General features: G+C 34.7%; 1 protein-coding gene across 2 annotated transcripts in view; it reads left to right on the forward strand.

The window, feature by feature from the left end:
- Window positions 1-17,981, forward strand: part of ITPR3 (inositol 1,4,5-trisphosphate receptor type 3) — a 187,055-nt gene that overhangs the window by 94,604 nt on the left and 74,470 nt on the right. For both annotated transcript variants that reach the window (XM_072422560.1, XM_072422566.1), the window contains exons 29-37: window positions 2,076-2,198; window positions 6,504-6,704; window positions 8,077-8,328; window positions 8,462-8,587; window positions 8,723-8,848; window positions 9,198-9,318; window positions 11,511-11,698; window positions 13,080-13,228; window positions 17,094-17,202. In XM_072422560.1, the coding sequence (XP_072278661.1) occupies window positions 2,076-2,198; window positions 6,504-6,704; window positions 8,077-8,328; window positions 8,462-8,587; window positions 8,723-8,848; window positions 9,198-9,318; window positions 11,511-11,698; window positions 13,080-13,228; window positions 17,094-17,202 (1,395 nt within the window). The remainder of the gene's footprint in view (window positions 1-2,075; window positions 2,199-6,503; window positions 6,705-8,076; window positions 8,329-8,461; window positions 8,588-8,722; window positions 8,849-9,197; window positions 9,319-11,510; window positions 11,699-13,079; window positions 13,229-17,093; window positions 17,203-17,981) is intronic.

The following is a 17,981-nucleotide window of genomic DNA, read 5'->3' on the forward strand; positions in this document are numbered from 1 at the left end:
TGATGCCCACAATTAGGCAGTGTATATTAATAGATTCTGATATGTACCTTATCCCTTCGGTTAATTTTCAGTTTGAGTAAGAGGGTGAATTCTGTTATAGTGGAAAAATATAAAGTAGGGCAACATCTGCTGTTTTGTCTTAAGGTCTGCAATTGCAAAAAAGTGCCTTTGAAGCTGAATTTTCTGGATTTCTGCATGAATAACTACTATTAAATAAATATATAACTATCTATATTGTTAGAACTTACATTAGTGGGCAGCACGGTGGCTCAGGGGTTAGCACTCTGGCCTTTGCAGCGCTAGATCCTAGGTTCGAATCCCAGCCAGTACACTATCTGCATAGAGTTTGCAGGTTGTCTGTGTGGGTTTCCTTCGGGTACTCCGGTTTCCTCCCACATCCCAAAAACATGCAGGTTAATTGTCTTCCCCCTAAATTGACCTTGGACTATATTAATGACATATGACTATAGTAGGGACATTACATTTGAGCTCCTTTGAGGGACAGTTAGTGACATGGCTATGGACTTTGTACAGCACTGTGTAATATGATGGCGCTATATAAATACTGTGTAATATTAATAATAGTGGAGTTCCTGCATCCTGTGCCCCTCATAATAATAAAAACAAGCAGTCTTTAGTCGAAAACGATTTAGACTAAAAAGAAGTGTGAACCCTTATAAATAGAAATTTGTCAAGCCTTCTTTTCTGTCTAAAACCTCACATAAGAAGTGTTGTAGAGAATAAGAAGTGTTATGTTTATTTACGTCATATTCAGTTCATGTATATATTTTTTGGAATTTCTTTTGGGAAACTAACTTGGCTTTTTCTTTTTTAATCCACTTACTTGTTGACTTACTTATGTGTTTTGGACCATTGTTAAGTTTCATGTTGCAACTACATTTGAATTTTAGATCACAGATAAAAACCCGGATAAAATACTTTGATGGAAATGTAGAGATTGGGGGTGGAGTGGGTTGGGTTGGCATCACTTGTCAAGTAATTTTTCGTGTTGGTTATAAATTCTTGAGCTAAAAACTAATGTAAAGTGCATAGAGACCGGTGGTTAAATAGCAAAAAATGTAATATATAATAAATATATGAAATAAAAATTATATAAAAAAGAATAAACATTTAAAATAAAATTATTGATAATGATGGTACAAAAGTTAATTTTGCCATGGTAGTAGATGACAGTAAGAAATGCATAAATCCTTTTATGTTTTACAGCCATCTTAAATTAGCCATTCACTAATCAACTTTAGTTTACATGATTCCTAATTAAATTGACTTGTTTTATATATATACTGGTTGTAATACCACACACATCAATTAATGCAAAATTTCCTTTTATTGAATCATTATAACCAACCAAATAATAATTCAACTTAAACTAAATTTTCACTCAATTGATCCTAACTAATGAAGAAAAAGTGTATGAGCCAAATTAGAACAGAAATCAATCAAGAGCTCTCAAAAAGCCATCAGATACTTTTACGACTGACCAAAATTTTTCAACATAACCCATATTTCAATTTTAAACAAATAAAAGATTTATGAATAGAGATGCTCTACTATTTGTTTAATAAATATATGTAAAATATTGTATGTTTCTTTTTTTTTTTTTAGACTGTATTGAATACTATTGCTCACATGTATGAACAATTGGTGTAGAAATTCAAACATTTTACAGATTTACATTTTTTTAAAAGCTCCAATTTAGGCGCGAAAGCCTATTTCATGAGACATTACAAAGTGTATTAACCCATAGCAATTATTCACAGCCCATATTGTTTTATTTTTTCAAATGACCAAGCTAAAAATCAGATTGGCTGCCAAAGGTTTGTTGTACTTTTCTTCCTGTCTATACTACCTCTCAACTTCACACAGATAAGTAATCCTGCTTCTAGTCACTTTTATATTTTGCTACAAATATATCAAAGACTTATTTTAACGATCAAAGTATGTTTTTATATGGGCAAGGTTTGTTGATATTTGTAAAATTACAGGTTGTACAGTACAGCGAAGCACAAGAACAAAAGATTTAAAGGTTACTAACTGTTATTACTTTTGTACAGGGAGACATGAAGATGAAAGAGATATTGAAATATACACACCAGTTTCTGCAGAAATTCTGTGCTGGGAACCCAGAAAACCAAGCTTTACTACATAAGCACCTTTCCTTGTTCTTGACCCCTGGTGTAAGTTACATAAATATAAAGATTATTTTCAGTTATTGCTATCTAATTTTTTATATGTATTTTAGTTGTTGTGTTTATTGTGACTTGACCACAAATTTAAAGCTTGTCTAAATCTCACAGAATGAAACCAGCTACATGCCTAGAACTTTAAAAACATTATTCATTTCCAAAAGTACCCCTTAAAGAAAACCTATAAAGATAGAAAAATGTGAATTTCCACCGATGACTTTGGGTGCAATTTCCAGGGCTGACACTGTAAAACCATCATAACTGCCTAGAGTGTCAGTGACCTGGAGCAATTTAAAGGGATGGGAATTCAAACCTAGACCAGACTTGTCCTAGTTTAGTAACTATAAGGTATATACAAGGTATAGGACATTCCCAGAACTTGCACCTTAAACAAGTCAGCAATGGCAGTTCCCATATTTCTCTTCTCACAGATTTTCTTTAAATTTTCCAATTAAAATGACATGTTTGAAGCGGTGTGTGTGTGGTTTACGGTCGTTAATGATGTCCCTTACTAATTTAAATAATAAGTAGCTTGGTCATGATAAAGGCTTTCAGTTTTATGGAATTTGCATTTGGGATAATATGATTGTTTCATACATTACCTAACTAACAATAATATATTTAGTTTTACATAAATTCTTACGTAGACATATGCTGCTCTACTATTAATACTGTTTATTTAGCACTTAGGCATTTGTCTTACAGACATTTTTAGCTGATTAGACTCTGTCACTATGCACAGTTGGAGTCTGTCAGACTCTGGGCAATGTCATAGGGGGTATGTTACGATGGATGTCAGAAAACAGTTTTTAATGCTCTGCAAAGGTTTGCAATTTTTAAGTGCACTGACTTGTAATGCTTTACCAAAGCTACTCCACATGTTTTGCAGTTGCATCATCCAGCAGGAGCAAGAATGCAATGAAAATACCAAATTGTTTGAAATTGAGAAAATTTACTTATTTGTACTTTTGTTTGGGTTTGGTGCATATATATTCCTTTATCTTTGCCATTTACTAGTAATCTGATGACCTGCATTCCTGTAATGTGTGCACTGTGAATCAGTGTTTGACAACAGACTAAGGTATTAAAAGAAATCATTAGTTTGCCTAAGGTTGGAGTAACTTTTAATATCAGAGATTCCAAAAAAACTCTTACACAGAAAATTCTAGTTCATGCTTTTGTATGAGATTTCCCTGAAGTCAATCTTAGGTGGTTTGGTTCTAGGAACAGGAAGAGCTGTTACGCTAGAACAATGTGCAGTAGTTGAATTGATAGGCCCTTGGAAAAGAGTTACTTTAGAAAGCCTAATGTCAGTGCTAAATCTTTCCTAAATTGCTTGTCTTGCATTAATTATTAATAACTTGTCTTATTATAGGTTTACTTAGGCCTTGTTCACACTTTATTCTATGTTCTAATTGCTTTGAACCAATAGAAAAAAAAGAAGGCTCAACTTTGCTGTTTACTCTGCACTTTTTAAAGTTCAAGTGCACACATAATACTGAAGACTGAATCTTGAGTGGACAATTAGAAGCAAAGTTTCTGGCAGATTCCTTGAATTAAGTAAAATATAGTAACAGCAGTAGTCTGTTAGGGAATCCTGCTAACATTAGAATGTGTGATGTTTGCTATAGTTACATTAGTAAGTTATATAGTTAGTTTACCATGTTTTTATTAGTCATTGTTTGCATATGAATGCAGATATTTGTTTTGTGGTAAAGATGTTGTATACAGAAAAGACTTATGCTAGATTCCAGCTATTTGTAGCTGGGAACCAGCACATTGAAAGTTTATGTGATCACTAACAATAAAATTCTGTTATTTGCTTTTAAAAATAATGGAAGTGTTATAATTCTTTGATAAGTGCAAAAAAGTTTTGATATTGTATAAAATCTTGTTAGCTGGCTACACAAGGTACTATGATGAGTTCTGTGGATGAGGTGGTTGAACACAAAAAAATACTTAAAATTGATATATATATATATATATATATATATATATATATATATATATATATATATATATATACTAACCCAAGCTCATAACCTGTCCTGGGTTTATAATGTTAACTAAACAGGATGAGAAAAGATCTTAGAATAGAATGTACTCTGTCTTGGCGGTTCACAGGAAGGAGGGACCCTAATTACACCCCCCTATCTCCTTTCAAATAATAATTCTACACAACTATTCACATATAACATACTACACAACAATTAACATGTAACATCCTACACGACAATTATTCAGAAGTGTCTGTAAACACCGGTAGTAGAGTAGCAGGATTCAAAGTTATGCACCTTTCAGCAGTCACATGTGGTTGGCCTAAGAGTGCTGCCGAGCAGTATAACTGAAGTGCAGGTGTCAAGAAAGACATTTTGTCTTGCAACAGCAAGGCATATACGCCATGAGGTACCTTCATCATCTCCACCACTTTCCTTAATTCTTTTCACCAATTCCCTACATTGTTTTGGATGTAAAACAGCCTTAAAAATTATATTTCTTTCTCCAGAGGGCACAGTACTTTACCCAACTGGGTTTTTTTTTTTTTTTTTTTTTTCTCTATACATGGGACACTCATCATCTGTGGGTTTATATTTTCTCCTTACTGCCTTTTAATCCCATAATGCCAATCTTATCTAATTGTTTTATTCCTAGGTATATGACGCAACCTAGGTTTATTGTATGTTCCCCAAGTATATGACTCAACTTGGTTTAGTGGGAGACTATGACTATTATCCCTTGCTCGATCTCACAGTTACTGTATACTTCCCAGGTATATGACTCAACCTGGACAGTCACTGTATACTTCCCAGGTATATGACTCAACCTGGACAGTTACTGTATACTTCCCAGGTATATGACTCAACCTGGACATTAATAGGTCAACTCCCCCCACATCTAGAACATCAATAAATTTCAAATAATTATTACTTACAATTTAGAAGATTCACCCTAAAGGAGACAGTACAACCTCACAGAGATCATATATATAAAATGCTTAAATATTGGCTGAGGAATTTAGAATAAAAGGGGGCTTTGGTTTCACAAGAAGTTGTTTGATAGGGGCCCTCAACTTGAGGAAGGATTGAAATGTATATATGAAATGACCTGATAAAATATGGCATACAAAGTTAAAAAATAAAATTATCATTAAGCAATGATATAATCTTTACAAAAATTACTTGACAATATTTTTCTTTTAAATGGGAAATATTGCATATATTCACTTTATGTTAAGTTGCTTTTATCATGTTACAGTTGATTTAACTTTTATATTTTTATGTTTGTTGTAACATGCCTTCATTTTTCTGTTACATGTATAGATTTTGAATTTTTTAACTCGTACCTGTATTTTACTGCAGTCACTCACTGCTGAAGGACATCCACATCACAGCCACATAGACATTTACTACAGACTGATAAGATTATTTAGATGAAGCTGCACACTTTCACTTTACATCTACAAAATACATATTTCCTTTAAATGTTTACTACTAGTCTGTTCTGGGAAATCAATAGAGACATTTTCTGACAACTGTAAAGTGAGAAATGTAGCAAAAAAATACCTGTGCTATAAATCTATTCGGAACATATGGCCTTGGTTTCCCCATAAACAGGGCATCCCAAGAAAATACCATACTAATAAAACAACACTCTTAATGTACAGGTCCTAATTTGTTGGTCTTGTGAATTGTGTTGTCAACTATTTGCTTGCCCCTTTATTATTATTATAATTATTATTAATAAACAGGATTTATATAGCACCAACATATTACACAGTGCTGTACATTAAATAGGGGTAGCAAATGATGGGAAGTAGTAAGGATTTTAAGAGACAGAAGAAGATGGGTAGGCAAGTCTGAAAAAGTGTGTTTTGAGTGCTCTTTTAAATGAGAAGAAGGTAGAAGCAATCCGAATAGGACAAGGAAGACCATTCTAGAGAGTCGAGGCAGCTCTAGAAAAGTCTTCCCCTCCAAGGAATCTATGAAAAGTAGGACTTAAATTGAAATTCAAATGAAATTTAATTCCCTCTGAGGATATTTTATTTTGGTAGATACAAAACACACCCTCGACAGGAAAAAGAAATTGTAGAGGTAGACAGTGGGATTAGCATTTGTGGCGTGTTGTTGTATTGACTTCAAAAGTTACAAATTATTTTTTGTTTTTAAAAGATTTAATACAAGGTCCTTATAGGGTGGTTTCTTATATACATGATGTTGTGTATCATTTGGTTTTGTCTTGGAACCTTTGATTTATTATGTGTTTTAGCCTTATGTTCCTGTGTGTTTGCCTCTCCAGCTTTTGGAAGCTGAGACCATGCAACACATCTTCCTCAACAACTACCAACTGTGTACAGAGATAAATGAAACTGTCCTTCAACATTTTATCCATTGCTTGGCCACCCACGGACGGCATGTCCAGTACTTGGACTTTCTGCACACCATTATCAAAGCTGAGGGAAAGTACATTAAAAAGTGCCAGGACATGATCATGACTGAGGTAAAATCTGGTCAAGAATCTTTATTATTTCAGGTGGATATTGGGTTCATTTCAATGGAAAACTGAATCCAAGAAAATGATAAATGAAAAACAATTATAAAATGTGATGATATGCCAAAGGTTGCTTGTGGCTTGGGGAGGTCTCCAAGCAATAACGATGAAGAAGTGTTTACCATTGTTTCTAATTGTGAGATTGTAGTAATCTCAGCAGCAACATATATATAATTAGAGAGTGACAGGTAGTAGATTTACAGTAGCCATAAAAACACTTGCTTGACTAATCATGCCTTGCAACTTTTCACTTCAGAATTCTTGTAATTATTTCTGCTTGTCAGTGAACAGCCTGCATATGTCAGACATTTAAAAACAAAGCTGGTAAATCTTATTTGACATACTTCTACTATGTTCCCCAAGCTGAGTAGTGGCATCAATTTGGTTTATGCAGACTTTGGCATTAATAAAGAAGGTATATAGTGTTCTACAGAATACTACTAATATCTAAAATATTAAAGTTTTCTTTCCTTGTATTTAATAAAAAAATGTTTCCTTACATATTTAAAGAGACTCATTTAGGGTAAATGACAAAGTCCCCAAACAAAGCGCAATCCCAATAATTCTTAGTGTAACCAAAATTTTCCAATTTTAACTTAAGTTTATGATGTCCTCTTTTTGGATATCATAAACATCATCATGGACCATTATAATGGAAAAAAGGACAAACATGCTCACAGAACTAATCTTGCCAGCAAAGCCTCAATAGGTCCTGGACCTTTTTTGAAGATTTTATTTACACTGGGAAGCATTGAGATTATCATTTTTGGGCATTTACCTTTCAATTTGGTGGCACTTTCTAACAATTTTTTTTACATCAGGGAGTAATTGCACTTATAGTGTGTAGTTTTTATTAGGGTGAGTTTTTATTAGGGTTACATATTGATATGTTTATTGAATTTTTATCATAATGCTTGGGCCTTACCAACCAACCACTGGGCCTGAACACTATCAACATGATGGAGAGGTTGGCTTTATCATCATTTAACACCCTCTGGAGAACTTACTGTATACAGGGCATTTTGCAGTGGCTGTGATAGACAAGTGAAGATCTCCTGCAAAATACCCACCTCTCTGGTAATGCAAATTCTTGCAGTAAAGGTAGGCAATACATGATTTTTATAAATGCCTCACTGACTCCTAATACGTTTTAAAGCAATGCATTACTACCAGTATCATTCTTAACCAAAGTAGCCAAGTTGCATATCTATTCGTCCACAGTCCTGGTAGAATTATGTAGAAATCCATAAATCTTATTAGATTTAAAACTGTCTGGATTCTTTTTCTATATTCTACATATCAAAAATGTTTTTCTCTTTAGCTGACCAATGCAGGAGATGATGTGGTAGTCTTTTACAATGACAAAGCATCATTTGCTTCAATGTTGGAACTGATGGCAGCAGCTCGTGAAGGAGTGGAAGACAACAGTCCTCTCATGTACCACATTTCACTGGTTGATCTTCTTGCTGCATGTGCTGAGGGAAAGAATGTTTACACTGAAATAAAGTGCACGTCTCTGTTGCCTCTAGAAGATGTAGTGCGAGTGGTGACCCATGAGGACTGCATCACAGAGGTAAAAACAAGTTTGTTAGCAAGTTTGTTAAAAAAAAATCACTTTGTTAACAAAATGCCAGTAAATTACCCACAATTCCTGAGTATTGTGAGAATTTTTTTTCAGTATATATAATAATCTTTTTCTTTTAAAGGTGAAAATGTCTTATGTTAACTTTGTAAACCATTGTTATGTGGATACTGAAGTAGAAATGAAGGAAATCTATACTAGCAATCACATATGGAATCTCTTTGAGAACTTCATCCTTGATATGGCTCGAGTAAGTATAAAAGCTTAGGTGGTATTTATGGTTTTGCTGTATTTGAGATCAAAGACACCTCTAGGTAAACATCAAAGATAAATTGTTGAAATAAATTGTATTATGATTTTTTCTAAATATTTTTCTTTTTGTCAGGTATGTAATAAGCGTGAAAAGCGCCTGCCTGATGCTACGTTGGAGAAGTATGTTCTTACTGTGGTCTTGGAGACAATAAGGTCCTTCTTTAACTCTCCATTTTCAGAGAACAGCACTTCACTACAGGTATGTGGTCATCAATGTGGGTTTCAATACCACTAAGGCCTTGGTTGACAGGCTATTTTTGAATCAAAACTGCTTTTCTCCCTATTCAAGTCTATGGGAATATAAAAGCAGGTCAAATAGGATCAAATACACCTGTAAATAAGTGCAGAAGAATCTCAACCCGATTTTAAAGCCATGGTTTTGCCAATTTTTTGTAATATTGTTCTTAAAACCATTTCTATATGTAATATAGCACATAAAATTAATAACTATAGGTGTAAAAAATAGATGTTTATTCATTTTCAGATTTGTTACTTAATTGCAGCCTTTTAGTAGGAAGAATTTACTGATCGACATTCATTTATTTTAGACTCATCAAACTATTGTTGTCCAGTTACTCCAGTCCACTACTCGACTTCTTGAGTGTCCTTGGCTTCAGCAGCAATATAAGGGCTCAGTAGAGGCATGTATACGGGCCCTGGCCATGGTTGGTAAGGACAAAATACAATTAGACATTGTCTTATTTAGTGATCATTGAATCATCCACCAGAGAGAGTTAGAGCGTGAGACTAAATGAGTAAGAGAAACACTTTACGTTTTATACTGCAAAGTATTTAGACTAAGCAGGACAAAGAGCAATAAAAAGCTAAAAGTGCAGTAAGTCATAGCAACCAATCAGAAATTAGTATTTACAGGTCTAAATTGAAGATGATTACCTGTTGTTAAGGATTACAGTACATATTCATTGCATTTTGCAATGCCATGTGGAACAAAGTTAATTTGTGTCAATTTTCAAGTAAGTATTGATTTCCGAAAATAGAAAATACATCTAAAGGTTTTTAAGCATGAGGAAACATAAAGCAGACAACATGCATGAATGACTTATTTATGAACAACACAAGCAGAAAATTTAATAAAAAAATCAATACAAGAAAATTTTGTCACAAAATTTGAAAGCAGAATTGATCCAATCAAAAAGTAATATGAACCATGTTTAACAAGGAATAGAGTGTTATTCTAGGTTCATCAGTCATTTAAAATACTCATACTTCATTAGGTGTGTGCTTTTGTATGTGTGTTGTAGTTTACTACAATTTGTGCATTACAGCTGTGCTCTGTATTGCTTTGGAGCATAAAGCTACGTACACACGTCAGATTTTTATCGCCCGATAATCGGCATCGGCCAATTATTGGGCGAAAATCTGCCGTGTGTACAGTCGTTGTCGTCCATCGTCAGAAAGACCGTCCTGCCGGATCCACGGACGATGGACGACAACCGATCCTAATGAAAGGGAAGGGGAGAGCGCGCAGCAGGGTGCCGCTCCGTCGCTCTCCCCCTCCCCCTCTCCATAGAGCATGAACGGTGCTGTATGTACAGCACCGTTCATGCATCGTGCACTCCCTTGTCGTTGGAAAGGATCGTGAAAGATCCTTTCCAACGACAAAAATTGCAGGTGTGTACGCAGCTTTAGATTAATTTGTATGCACTGTTCAATTGTTCAATTTGGAAAAATAAAATACATACAGTTTTAAGTTAAAAAAAAATAAAAAATAAAAATATCCACAGATTATGTTCTCATGTACCACTCAATAACTAAGCTGTATATAGTTTTCTCACATAAGAACTAGATACAGGGGCTACCTAATAGGTTCACTTTTAATGCACAGGACTGTAGTGGATACAGGGGTAGGTGATCCATATTAAACAGCACATATCAAATAGTACACTCATAATTTACATATTCCTGCAAATTATAATTTATCTTCTGACTTTCTGAACATGTGTTAAATTAACTGCATAAAGACTGTAAATTTACTAAACACTTCAGATTTTCTGCAGAATAGGCAGCTGTGTCCTTAAAAAGTATTTAAAGGTGCATCTTTTTATGTACCAGCACCCAAATTAAATTACTTTTTGTTCACTAAATACATTTTAAAGCACAACAGCATGAGTGTATGCAATTTTTTTGGATGAATTGAAAAAATTCTAGTCTGCGTAACAATTTCAGATACTGTGGTAAGGTTTAAAGCTGAACTCTAGCCTAACATTTCATCATGCACAGTTGTAGTGACTCCTTTTCCTTTCTAAAACTACTAATCAAGCTACAAATTAGGAGCTCCAGCAAGTCAGAGAGAGCCTGTCTCTATTTGTTGGCTGGAGGGCATCCAGCATCATCTAGCCCTTTCCCCCCCGGCCACACTGTTCCAGTTCCTTTCCCTTCCCTCATAAAGGCTCAGCATCATGTGGGGGCTACCACGATTTCCTGTTTTCACAGGACCCTGAAAGCTCTTGCTACCAGCCCTACCTCAATGATAAATTAAGTCAATGATAGTATTTCATTGGACATAAAAAAAAGTATACAGTAGAAGCAGAATAGTTTTATTTGATGTTTAATCGCCTTTTTATGGGGTAGGAGGAGGAACCAATGATGATAAAAATAAGCAAATTAAGCTTCAGTGCCAAACATTGAAAAAAAAATTATAATATACATACCTTTGTTCCATGCTGTGTTTATTATTGTCATCTTTAGGTCATATTCCTTGTCTGTAAAAGTGGTCTGCAGACAATTTTGAAAACCACTGTACTACTTTAATTGATGGAAAAGCTGTATATTCTTTATCCTTTATTTTGTTAAAGTATATACTATAGGTACGTATTCATCTTGTCTGCATTCCTTTCTAGCCAAAAGTCGGAGCATATCTCTGCCTATGGACTTAGATTCACATGTGAGCTCCCTGTTAAACAGCTCTTCTAGTTCACTAGTTCGAGCCCAACCCACATACAAGCAATCCACAACCACGCGAACCTTCACTCGTGCCAGTGCCACTCAGAATCAGTGGGACTACAAAAATATTGTGGAAAAGTTACAGGTGAGTAAAAACAATTTCATAATTTTATCAAAATTGCATCTAAATACTTTTTCATCTGAAAATAAATATATGTTATATGTGATCAGAAGTCAAATCAAGTATAATTGTACATCAAGTATAAGATGTTGATGTTAAGATTCCTGAGGATTCATCTGTGAAATTGAAAAGAACAACTGTCAGACCCAGGGAAGCCAATTTTATAAAACTAATAAAAGTGTTAAAAAAATAATGTGGCCACAGTACAAATTATGTGTTGGAATTAAAATGTTTGTAGAAAACAACACAAATTATATTTACGCAAATATTATTCTTTGCTCATTTTTCACAAAAACATTTTTCACAAAAAGCAGAAATCTACTAAAATTTAAGGATATATACTATCATTAGTACACTGTGGGTTTATTGCCTAAAATGTGTCTTTAGGCTGAATCTACATGGATGTTTTCCACAGCGTTTCACCTGAGACTTTAAAAGCACATGTTTGAAATTCCCATGCATTCCAATAGGCTAATCTACACCAGGGCATTTCCTTGAGACACGTTTTGAACCCTATAGATTACGCTCCTTGCAACATTTTAAAAATTAAAACGCAGGTTAAACGTGTCCATTGATTTTAATGGGGGCATTTTCCCGCATTTATAAGTGCTTGAAACGTAAATGCAGTAAAAACACAGGGAAACGCAGCATAGACATTTTGCAGCATTTTACAGAGGTTTAAAGGCAAGCTTTAAAACGCTAGTAAAAGTGCATTAAAAATGCATACGATTTCATGGGGGGGCATTTTCCCGTGTTTATAAGTGCTTAAAATGTAATTGCGGAAAAAAAACGGTAAGGTAGTTGTGGTAGGGTTGTTTAAATGATATACTGGCTGAATGGAATGACAAGTGTTTTTTCAGGCAAAAAAGTTGAGACACATCTTTTGCAAACATATATTTTGCTATTGCCCAGAGTACGATTTTAAAGACCACTATCATGTAAACTGCTGACAGCAAAGCTATTTATGCATTTATATATTTTGTTTTAAAAACAATCCATACAGTTGTTTTCCACACCTTTCATTCAGCAAATAGGGCTTGATAAAAAAAATATGTAAAATGATTTAGATATCATATCCATATCATATCCAACCATTATTTCCATATGCATCTCTATAGGGCTGATTTGCAGAAATGTCTTTACTATTTTACATCGCATGCATGAATAGCAATCACACAGTTCAACAAAGTCACTATTAAGTATTATTTACCATGTAGCACAATCATTTACATATTTTTAAAAGCAATATATGTTAAAAAATGTTTTTACTCTGATCAGTTGTAATGGCACCTATTCAAGGAACACTGCCACTTGACACTCAACACTTTAATTCTACTTTTACTAGGATATTATAAACACATTAGAGGAAAAGTTAAAACCGCTTGTGGAAGCCGAGCAGTCTGTTCTTGTAGATGTCCTCCACCATCCCGAACTACTTTTTGCAGAAGGAACTGATGCCCGTGTACGATGTGAGAGTGGAGGCTTTATTTCTAAGTATGTTTTTTAAAATTTTTTATTGTGTTGCTGTAGCACATGCATAATGAACAAATATTCAGTCAGCGATTTTGTGATGCGGTGGAATAATCTATTATCTGGAACTCTTGAAACTTGGGGCTTTGAAGATGAGAATAGATTGAATAATTTAGAGCACTGTGCTTAAATGATGATTTCTCATAATACATATCACAAGTATTGTGCAGTGCAATATTCAGTTTTGCAATGACTGGAGATACAGGTCCAGATCACTGCTGTATAGGCCCTTTCAGGGGTGACGTTACGTTAAGTGGGAGTGAGCACAGTACTTGAAAGTGTCTAGGTTCACAGTAATAGCATAATGTAGGTATACAAACAATCAGTGCAAGGGGAAAATATTAAACTTGGTATATATACATATAATACAAACCATGTGGTGGTACATAGAGTATAGTGGTAATGCATATACAACAATATGGTCAGGTTCAATTGGATCTAATAATTGACAACAAATAGCAATATAAAAACGGAAAAGACTTACATATTCCTTGAAGATAGAATATATGTGTGTGTAAAACACGCAAGGGCACAAGACAATGAACTCCTGATGGGAATATAATAACATATTAACAATAGTGTCGAATGCCTAAGTCTATTACCCAAACTTAGGCTTCTTCAGGGGTGACGTTATGTTAAGCGGGAGTGAGCACAGTACTTGAAAGTATCTAGGTTCACAGTAATAGCATAATGTAAGTATACAAACAATCAGTGCAAGGGGAAAATATTAAACTTGGTATATATACATATAATACAAACCATGTGGTGGTACATGAGTATAGAGAGTATAGTGGTAATGCATATACAACAATATGGTCAGGTACAAATGGATCCAATAATTGACAACAAATAGCAATATAAAAAATGGAAAAGACTTACATATTCCTTGAAGATAGAACATATGTGTGTGTAAAACACACCTGGGGGAAAGAACAGAGTCCTGGGCAGTTTGTAGATGTGGAGAAAGCCCATCCAAGGGGGAAGATAGGCCCTTAAGGTAAGTACCCAAAGGAGGAACCTATATTGAGGTAGGTTTGTATAGTGATTATAATTTGAGAAACAATAGGGAAATAATACTAGGTTTGAGTTAAATAGGAATTGACTAAAGTAGTACGTTAATGTAAGAAAGCAAACAATAGGTATGTTGTAATCCTAAATTATGCCAATAAAAAATAGGGTCCAAAGGTTATCTATGCTTAATAAGTAGTTAAAGAGTTATAAGGTTCAGGATTGTCTTTGCCCAATGGGTAGTTAAATAAAGTTCTCATTGAGAATTCTCATGAAACTCTTGCCTTCTTACATGGAATACAATTAAAAGATGTAGGGGTAATAGAAGCCATAAATGAATAATTATTCACTATCAGGTATACATATTAGTTAGGGATGGGCAGCTGGTGAATGAATGAACATCAGGCAAGAATTGCTGAGGGCATAATTACAATAAGGTGTATATAATAGTTAGGAAAAGAGAACTAGTAAGTGGATAAATATATACTGCTTTACAGCACAGTTTATTATAAGCATGAAAGTTATAGGTTGTGGTGATTAAAAAGAAATACCTTTTGGTCCAGCACTGAGACAGCAGCTGCGGTCTGTTCAGCTGGTGTAGAGTATGAGACTAGGCAGCTATATAAGGTATGGGGGATGGCGTTCCGGAAGTCTCCCCCTACCACCTGCACGTCTCCAATGTGAGAGGACGTTGGTGCGGGTTAATGGCGTCAAAGCGGATTTTGGACTCCCGAAAGGGGGTCCTCTTATCCTCGTGACGTTAGAAGAGGGAGGTGTAGGTGGATCTGGATGCCGGCCAGCTCAGTGCCCTGGAAGTGCGCATCAAATCATGCGCACCCAGGCCACAGCAAGTCCGTCCAAAGGAACAGGCTCATATGGGGATTAGTATTGGGCGGGTGACGTTGAGAAAAACACGCCCTTCATCTTCTAAGATGCTCCTGTCCCCGCAAGTCTGCCCGCACCCAGGCACACACTGGGAAGGGTTTTGAGGAGATGTGCAGCCGTGCCCTAAAGATTGAATTGAAAGAATAATATGAAACAAGAGGAAACATATAAAAACTATATAGTAATGATGGCTATGAATGTACAAAAAAACATTAAAATCAGTATGAATTGTACAAATAGAACATACAGTGTAATACTTTTAATGATACAACATAAAATATAATCAATATAATTTGTGATCATATAATACACAGTGCAAACATATTCCAAATTGGGAGTACCCAGAATAAATTAAGCAAAGTTCAATTATGTAATAATGGGTTAAAACTTAACATTTTGTTAAGGCCTGGCAAGTGATTCGCTTTTAATGTGAATATCCATTTAGTTTCTAAAATCATATCGGAGACGTGCACATGGCGGAGGGAGACTTCCGGAACGCTGTCCCCCATACCTTATATGGAGGCGAATTCTGGAGTCTCCCCAGCTGCCTAGTCTCATACGCTACACCAGCTGATACAGACCGCGGCTACGGTCTCAGTGCCCTTTCCTCTCAGGACCAAAAGGTATTTATTTTTATTCACCACAACCTATACCTTTTATACTTATAACAAATTGTGCTGTAAAGCAGTAAATATTTATCCTCTTACTAGTTCTCTTTTCCTAACTATTATTTACACCTTATTGTAATTATTGCCCCCATAGCAATTCTTGCCTGATGTTCATTCATTCACCAGCTGCCCATTTCTAACTAAAATCTTTCATTTTATAGTGAAAATTTATATCATTTATGACTTCTATTACCCCTTACATCTTTTAATTGTATTCCATGTAAAAAGGCAAGGGTTTCATGAGAATTTATAACTTTATTTAACTACCTATTGGGCATATTCAATCCTGAACCTTATAACTCTTTAACTACTTATTGAGCATAAATAACCTTTGGACCCAATACTATATTGAAGTAATTTAGGAATACTACATACCTATTGTTTGCTTTGTCTTACATTAAAGTACTACTTTAGTTACTTCTTATTTAACTCAAACCTAGTATTTTTCCCCTATCGTTTCTTAGATTTTAATCACTATACAATCCTACCTTAATATAGGTTCCTCCTTTGGGTACTTACCTTAAGGGCCTATCTTCCCCCTTGGATGGGCTTTCTCCACATCTACAAACTGCCTGGGACTCTGTTCTTTCTTCCAGGCGTGTTTTACACACACACATATATTCTATCTTCAAGGAATATGTAAGTCTTTTCCGTTTTTATATTGCTATTTGTTGTCAATTATTAGATCCAATTGAACCTGACCATATTGTTGTATATGCATTACCACTATACTCTATGTACCACCACATGGTTTGTATTATATGTATATATACCAAGTTTAATATTTTCCCCTTGCACTGATTGTTTGTATACCTACATTATGCTATTACTGTGAACCTAGATACTTTCAAGTACTGTGCTCACTCCCGCTTAACATAACGTCACCCCTGAAGAAGCCTAAGTTTGGGTAATAGACTTAGGCATTCAACACTATTGTTAATATGTTATTATATTCCCATCAGGAGTTCATTGTCTTGTGCCCTTGAGGGGCCCATACAGCAATCATCTGGACCTGTATCTCCAGTCATTGCAAAACTGAATATTGCACTGCACAATACTTGTTATATGTATTATGAGAAATAATTATTAGTACAATCCTATTTTTTGCCACAAAACCCTTCTCTTTGTTTTGTTTTTCTATTGATTATTTTCAGGGTTGGCAACCAGGTCAAGTCTATGGCATAGTTATATATACCTCCACCTGATAAATACTCTAATTTCTCTGTTACAACATGCTTAAGACATTGTCAATTTCTTTTTTCCCTCAGGCTGATTCAGCACACCAAAAATCTTATGTCCTCTGAAGAGAAACTATGTATCAAGGTCTTACGGACTTTACAGCAAATGCTGATGAAGAAAAATAATTATGAGGAGCGGGTAAGAAAAATGTAGTTAACATATATATGTTTGTGCTACCCACAGCTGTTATCTGTAATATCTAATTTAAATTTTTAAGTATAAATGAAATTTCGGAAAAGAGACCTTGCCCTTAGGCACCAATCAGATTAGGGGGATTTTAAGTTATTAAACATAACTGTGTCTAAAGTCATCTGAATGATGAACACTGGAAAGTTGCTATTTTACACATGGAATTAAATGTGAACAAGTGAACAACAGCAGCAGGTCAACATGCAACTGAATTGTAAAAATGAAGAAGGCTGCAAACGTTGTTCTTAGCAGCCAGTTAAACACTGGGTGTTGTTTTTATACACTCCCTGAAAAATAAGGTAAATGAATTATGGAAAATTTATTTTGCAAAGAATATACAATTATGTGCAAGAAACATACACTGCAAATGTTTGGATGATTGAGGTCAGCACAAATATTCCTCATTCACTTTACAAAGTGAACCTGCTCTACTCTTCTTGCACATAAAATATTTTTACTTTAGTATGATCAATTGGAGTTTATTACATTTTGGCTACATTTATATAGAAAGGTTATTTTCTTTTCTATTTTTTTTAGATAGAGCTTATACATAGGTCATTTGTTAAATCTTTGTAAGTTGCCAACTAATGCTTTTGTTGTTTTCTTTACAGATGTGTACAATACATAAATCTGTGACACACATAGTTAAGATCAATTATATCTTAAAAATAAATCTGAACATCAGCTTCACCATAAGTGTTTAATGATGCTCAGCATCATTATCCAGA

This window comes from Pyxicephalus adspersus, chromosome 1 (genome assembly GCF_032062135.1).
Source record: "Pyxicephalus adspersus chromosome 1, UCB_Pads_2.0, whole genome shotgun sequence".
In the NCBI taxonomy this organism is placed as follows: domain Eukaryota; kingdom Metazoa; phylum Chordata; class Amphibia; order Anura; family Pyxicephalidae; genus Pyxicephalus; species Pyxicephalus adspersus.